At 41.1% G+C, this 7,244-nt stretch overlaps 1 protein-coding gene across 1 annotated transcript; it reads right to left on the reverse strand.

Moving 5' to 3' along the window:
* Nucleotides 1-154: 154 nt before the first annotated feature.
* Nucleotides 155-6,869, reverse strand: GAR1 (GAR1 ribonucleoprotein). Its single transcript, XM_007463227.1, has 7 exons — nucleotides 6,635-6,869; nucleotides 6,058-6,295; nucleotides 4,404-4,558; nucleotides 3,878-3,937; nucleotides 2,441-2,579; nucleotides 833-904; nucleotides 155-473 (listed from the first exon to the last, which is right to left on the reverse strand). Exons 2-7 carry the CDS (start codon nucleotides 6,281-6,283, stop codon nucleotides 460-462), a joined length of 666 nt encoding a protein of 221 aa, XP_007463289.1. The 5' UTR covers nucleotides 6,284-6,295; nucleotides 6,635-6,869; the 3' UTR covers nucleotides 155-459.
* Between the last annotated feature and the right edge of the window lie 375 nt (nucleotides 6,870-7,244).

Raw genomic sequence — 7,244 nt, forward strand, 5'->3', positions numbered from 1 at the left:
TAATTTATAGAGAATGTTGATGTACTGCTCTACTAGCCTATTTTTTTAAAAAGATCAGTTATATATGCAAACACCTTTTTTTCTATCAAATCTACTGGGTTGTCCCTTTTAACTCAAAAATAGCTCTGGTTTAATAAACACAGCTCTAAATAACTTAAAGGAATAAAACACTTTATTTTAAAAATTCAAATACGCTTCACATGAAAGCTGCCCCTTTACTGAACACCCACAAGTTCCAAGCATTGTACAAAACATTAAAACACTTGTTCATACTCTTTTAGAGCAAAACTGCCTCTTCTGCCACACTCGTTTTTGCATGATGTTGACATTTTAGCTCCACTGTCATAAAATGACCAGCTCTTCAAGATTTGATCATGAAACGAGTTTCTGATCCATAGATGTAGATCATGAGGTTAATGCTGAAGTCAACTGGTGAAGTTTCTCTGTCAACTGTTAAACTCAATGTCCTCTTCCTGATTAAGAGAAAATGAAAGTATTAAGGGTACAGAAAAATGAATATTTAATAATACTATTACCCAAAACTCAAGTTTAAAATCAGCATTAGTTCTTGTAAGGTTTAGCAAAAGTATTTTACCACATTTAGCTGTCATTTGTATTACACTTTATTGTTTTTCAAATTAATAATACAGCAAAGTAAAGTAGAAGTAGGTGAAAAAATTCAAAGGGAAAAGTGATATAAAATGAAACTATCTATTAGGCTAAAGCACAGAACACCATGGTGTTCTATGTACTTGCTGGCAAACAGAAATAAAAGTTGGTAGACATTACCACTTCTAGAAATTCAGTCATTTAAAGTTTTTTTTCCACTCACCTCTAAAACCACCACCCCCTCTTCCTCCTCTGAAACCTCCACCTCCACTTCCTCTTCCACCTCTAAAACCACCTAAAAATAAAGGAAACATTCATTAACTGTAACTTATCATATTTTGATAAGCCTGTAAATATCAATATAATTCTTGCAGTTGTAATGAATATATATTCACATATTTTACCTTACAAAAAATTTTAAGATAAAAATGGAGAAACTGTCCAGCAGCAGGCTAAAATCCTAGGTTACAACTTTATAAACAAGCTTTCTGTTTTAATAAATTAGAAAAGCTTGTTACTTTAAAGGTCAATTTAGCCCTACCATTAAATGCATGAGTACCTCAACTTTTGATTATATATACTTTTTAAACTGTTTTTATCCTAAGAACAAAGGGTAGCAGGTATGGGTGGTTTGGCTCTGGGGATACTACCATAAAATAAATACAGTGTTTTAGCTCAATGAAGCTGCAAACAGATCAACACTGATGGTCACATGCTGATGAGCCTTGAAATTTAAAATTTTTAAAGCATCTTTTTCTATTATCCAACACATTTGGCTTCCTATTGCAGTCTCTATTTTTACTCATTTTGGGGGCTAACTTTGAAAAGAATGATGAAATATAAAAAGAGAAATTATAAAATGAGGAAACAAACACATACTTCCAAAATACTGATATAAAAAAATTAAGATTTTAAGAAAATATAGTTGTGAATGCTTTAAAATGTCATATACGAGACTGAATATAGAATGGAAATGAGGGGATCTCCATTCATCAAATTCTTAAAGGAGTGCTCCCAAAAATACTTAAAGATATATGTTAATATCTCTTAAGAGATTATCTCTAAGCTATTTGGACCCCTAAAAGGTACATTTAAGGAGTGAAGTGATAATTACATTGAGCGGCAAAAGTGATTTTGCACACTTTGTTTGCACACTTTTCTGACCCTGTCCCAGAAGCTGTCCAACCCCACTGTGCAGCTCCTCTTCCTCATCTCTTTGGCTCTGCCCATCACCCAGTCACCCACCCACCACACCATTTGCAGATCTAAGCACAGCCAATGCTGTATCCCACCTCATCCCCAGCCCTGCTCATCATCCAGCTGCCCACAATGATGAATATACCCAAGCTGTGGGGAAATACATATATCAAAATACTGAAATCAAAGCAATGAACTTATTGTAATAGTCTTTGGCATGACATCAGAAGATATGGGTTTTATTTCTGAGCTGCCAATTGTTTGATTAGAGCAAATTAACTTTTGTAAGCCTGCATTTCCTCACCCATAAAAAAAGGATATCACCCACCTTCACAAGGTTTTGCTAAATATTAAAAGAATATTCTTGGATGTTAAAAAAATATATGACCAGCTCTTGACATATAATCACCACTCAATGATATTAACTAAAAATTTAAAATTCAATTAAGATAATACTATACTTCACAGAAACTAAGCATTACTACTATGGTAATGTGCCAAGATTGGAAGCAGCTTTATTAAAAATGACAAATAAGCATAAGGGAGGTCCGCCTCTATACAAAACTAAATTGTGCTATACAAGTTGGCTGCGGCTTTGAAATCTCATTAGAAATCTCCCCCGCAGGTAACTTACCACCCCTAGCACCTCTGCCACCTCCGCCTCTTCCTCCTCCTCGACCTCCCCTGCCACCGCCTCTGGGAGGCCCCTTCTCACCCGGAGGTCGAGGTAGAAACCTCTGCAACGGCAGCAGCTTATATGGGTCTATATAAAACTGCAAGTATAACAGAAATAATTAGTGTGACGTACTTCACGCTCATTATGTCCAAAACTGAATTCATTATCTTCCCCTAATTCCCTTCTTCTCCAGTATTGCCCATTTCAGTGAATGGTGACACCATCCACAAAGCTGTTGCAATCAGACATCTGAAAGATGGTGATATTTTTTACTTCAACTTCAACAGCTAACCAATTACCGAGACCTATCGATTCTACTTCCTATATCTCTCATAAAACCATCCACTTTTCTCCATTTCCACTCTTCAAGGACTAAAGCAACAGCATACAACCTGGCCCCCTCACACACAGTACTGACCTCTTTCCAGGGTGCTCTTTTATTTTTCTAACACTCTCTTTTAAGTATAAATTTAACCGTATATATCCTGATAGTTAAAAACAAAATGAAGACTAAAGTCTAAATTCTTTCCCATGACCTGAAGGCCTTAAGTAATCTAGCCCCTGCCTACCTTGCTAGTCATTACTTCACAACTTTCCCCACCCCTCCTAAATGTTCTGTGTCCAAGCTCTACCTCTGCCTTTTTCAGATCCTTAAGGTGGCTTTACTGTCAGACTTGCACACGCTGTTTTCCTTACTTGAAATGCACTTCCTCCTCCTCTGTGACTAGAGCAGTGGTTCCCAAGTGCTAGCCTAACCTTCATCAAAGTCATCCAGAAGTTTCCTTTTAAAAACTGAATCCTCGTCCCTACCTAACACCTACTCGGTCAAACTTCTAGGAGTGGGACCTAGAAATACATCTTCTTAAAAGCTCCCCCAGGTAATTCTGATGTGCAACCAGGTTTGGGAGTCACCTGTGGTCAACTTTCAGGTCTCCGCTTCAAACTCACATTCTCAGAAAGCCAACGCACTAAATCTGGTCTCACTACTAACATTCTCATACCAACATGTATTACTCCTTTACAGCATATATCATAATGTTATTGAAATAACTGTGAAATCATTTATTATCTGATTTCTCCCAAATAATATAAGCTTTATAACTTAACATTATACTTAGAATGAAAGCTTTTCAATAAGATTTGTACATAAAATAAAAAATGTACTCCAGCAGTTACAGAATTGCTAATATGACCACAGATTACTTTCTGAAAACCTGAATTAAACACATTACTTTTAAAGATTAGTAAGTTCAATGTCTAAAGTACAGAACATCTCAGTTTAAGAGCTTCACTAGTGATACACTGGGGAAGTCTCAAGTGCCTTAAGTAAAACTGTCCTAAGGTAGATCATTCGTTTATAAAACCAAGGATCTAGGTATCATAAACTTGACTCACCTTCTGCAGTTTTTTAAAGGAAGATGCCTTCATGTTCTCTGACAATTTAACTGAAAAATACTATTAATTTTATTAAGGAATAAGCAATTAATATCAAAGATAATCTTCTGAATTCACGTGTAATTTTTAAAATAACAAGGTTAGAATATACAGAAATATTTAGGAAAAGTAAGATGAGTTTCCAAACAGAAGTGAAATTTTAATTTTTGTTTTAAAACTTCCAATTCCACCATCCTATTGCAGTGGCATCATCACATCCAAAGCAAAGTACCTCAACCCTGTGGCACTGATCCAAGTGGCAATCATTTCTAAAACCTTCCAAAAAGGAAGTCACACTTATAAGGCCTATCTTTTCAATATATGTGAAAATACATCCCCCGTCTTGATTCTCCTTTATGGTCCAATCTTAGCAATACTCCATCCACTTTAATGAAGCAGCAAGTTTAGTTTAATCAATACTTAACCCCCAAAAAACAAACAGTAACCTTTTAATGAGACAGCTACATCTTCCAATTAAAAAGGATACAAAATCCCTAAGTTGTCCAAATATTTCATCCACTTTTCCAATTTGTTCTTTGTTTTCTAAATAAACTGGAGCATTGAAATAAGGCACCTTATTTTCATCTGTGGTACATTTACAAACTATGTCATCCTCACAGGGGTGCAGGAACTCTCCTAATACTGAAATAGGACATGAAAATGTTAAAATATAAAACAATTTCAAATGATATTGACCAACCTCTTCTGGAAGCTTTCCTCTTGGCTGCCTGGGATTTCACCATATCTGTTCTGAGGCAGAAAAGCCTTCCTGGGTTAGTATACCAACTCCACAAAATACTAGCTATGTGACCTGGGGTACGGCTTTCACCCTCTCTGTGCTTCAGTGTCTTCATCTTTAATGTAGGGTTAACAACAGTACTGACACCTAACATAAAGTATTGTGAAGATCAAGTGCAATAATAAATGTCAAGTGCTTAGAAAATGCTGGCATACTGAGCCCACTCAATCTACAATAACAGTTATTTTACTATAATAACTATTATTATTTGATTAAACAACACTACGCCTCATTCTATTGTCTCTTCCTTCTCCCCATCCCTAAGTCTAAGTCAGTCTTTGTTGTTCTCTGGCCCTTTCTTTTGTTCTCCTTTTCCTAAGTTCCTACTACCACCTCTTCACCAATGACTCTTTGATCTTTTCCAAGGAAGTCTGGAATCTCAAAATAACTACCTATATATCTGACTCACAGTCACCCCAAACTACAATACTCAGCATATTCCTGCAAAATCGACTCTCAATTCCTATCACCCAAGCTCAAAACCTGGAGCCTTTTATTCCTAGTATTAGCCAAGTTCTACTGAGTCTGTTTCCACTGAAATATCTCTCCCATCGAACCCTTCTTTTTTTCCTCACTTTCACCATGCTCTGATGTGTCATGCATGGACCGTTATGGGGCTAGGACCTTTGACTCTAGCCGTTGACCTCTTCAAACCATTTTGCATACTGATCCATCCTACTCTTTATATTAGACTCTGTTCATCCTTTCTCTTCTTTGATGTAGGCTTCTACTATCAAATCTCTGTCTCACTTTCCATGACTTCCATCCCACCTCTTTGATAATTACTCCAAAACTCCTCTAATTAGGTCTTTTTCTTGACTCCCCCCAGTAGTTTCCCTTCTGAGCAAGTTTTTTTACTCACTTCACTTAGTTATGAGTAGCAATTAAAAGCATGGGCTTTGGGGTCAGGAAACCTGGCTTTGTATATCAAATACATCACTTACTGATCACTTCTCACTATGATCCTAGCAAAGAAACTTAACGCTGAATCAGTTTTCTTATCTGTAAAATGGGGACAGTAGGGGTAAACGCACAATATTACGTAGTTGTATCTCCCTTTCAGCCCAAACCCAAATTCCATCTCCACGATTCATTCTAACTGTCCTTCAGCTTTCTTAACTCCCCCTTACTTCTACAGCACGATTATACGTCACTTTACAGCCTCTCCAGAGACTTGACTCCCCAATCAAGCAGCAACCTCCGTAGGAGAAAGAACTGCTGGATCTATCTTTCAGCACCTGACTCCCAGTCAAAATTACTAATAACACAAACCCACAACCTCCGTCCCCCGACCCCACTCCACCCTCGCCCCCCGGTGGGCCAAGCTTTGAAGCCTACTTACAAACTACTTGCTCTGGAGGTCCGTGGTCCTGGCCTTTGTTAAAACCTCCGCGGCCGCCCCCTCGTCCAAATCCTCCTCTGCCGCCGCCGCCGCCGCCTCTGAAATTGCCGCCGCCGCCTCTGAAATTGCCGCCGCCTCCACCTCGGAAGTGGTGGTTGCTGCTGCCGCCGCGACCGAAGCCGCCACCTCGACTAAAGCCTCCGCGACCTCCGCCACGAAAAGACATGCTCGCTCCCACCTGGTTAGAAAAACAGGGCGTGACTTTCAGTCACTGTGGCCTCTGGGGGCACCACCGAACCCCTCTGAGCCTCAGTCAGAAACCATGAAAGTAGACAACAATAATAATAGCAACCCTGCCACCTCACCCATGGCCAGGCGGCCAGCGACGAGCCCGAAGAGTGAGCGTCCCCTCCCCATAGCCCTGTGAGCGCCGACCATCCACTCACCAGCCCCGTCACCCCCGGTGAGTACTTCCTCCCCCAGCTGGCAGCAAGGTCTTCAGCCGCATTCCCCCCCTCCCTCCGCTGGGTTCCACCTCCAGCATCCTCAGACCGCCCGGCCCCCTCCCGCTACTCACCGGCGCCACGTGCAGCTCAGGCCCGGAGGCTCACACCCTCCCGCCCGGTACTTCCGCCGCACACGAGCCTCTTCGGCCACCGTACCGGCACAAAAAGGAGGTGGGGAGGGAACCAACTAGAAACTCGAATAACTGGTTCAGAAAGCCAGCCAGTCACCAGCGGAATCAGGGACGCTGTCACCTGCCCGAAAAATCCTTCAGCGATGGAAGGGTATCAATAATATCTAACGTCAACCGCTACTTTACGACAGTTAGGTCTATTTGCCTACGGAGAGCGGAGGAAGTGACGTACAATAGCGGCGTCCTTTGCGGCGTGACGCTGCAGGAAGTTCCGCCCCGCGGCGTTGCCCTTAGCGATGGCTGGCGTCAGGTACCGCCCCTCTCCCAGCGGATCGGCGTGTACCTGGTGGCAGCTGAGTGGCCGTGCACCCTGTGGTCTCAGGCTACGCTGCAGTCTCCTCGCTCGTCAGTTGGTTGCGGCTCCAGCAACTGTGCTGCCCGTGGCTCTGAGGATGTTTGAGCCGCGCTCTGCCGGGAGGTGGATCTGGCCTCGTCGGAACTTAGTGGAAGGGCTTGTCTGCGTTATTTCGAGTCGCATGTTTCTTCCGGA

This window comes from Lipotes vexillifer, unplaced genomic scaffold (genome assembly GCF_000442215.2).
Source record: "Lipotes vexillifer unplaced genomic scaffold, Lipotes_vexillifer_v1.1 scaffold769, whole genome shotgun sequence".
In the NCBI taxonomy this organism is placed as follows: Eukaryota; Metazoa; Chordata; class Mammalia; order Artiodactyla; family Lipotidae; genus Lipotes; species Lipotes vexillifer.

What these genes read in the sequence shown, in the direction of transcription:
- GAR1 (XM_007463227.1), bottom strand. Translation starts at nt 6,283, where the DNA reads ATGTCTTTTCGTGGCGGAGGTCGCGGAGGCTTTAGTCGAGGTGGCGGC. An exon ending in CCTTTAAAAAACTGCAGAAG is followed by an intron (nt 2,580 to 3,877) that starts GTGAGTCAAGTT and finishes TTATACTTGCAG; the next exon opens with TTTTATATAGACCCATATAA. An exon ending in TGGCAGAGGTGCTAGGGGTG is followed by an intron (nt 905 to 2,440) that starts GTAAGTTACCTG and finishes CTTTATTTTTAG; the next exon opens with GTGGTTTTAGAGGTGGAAGA.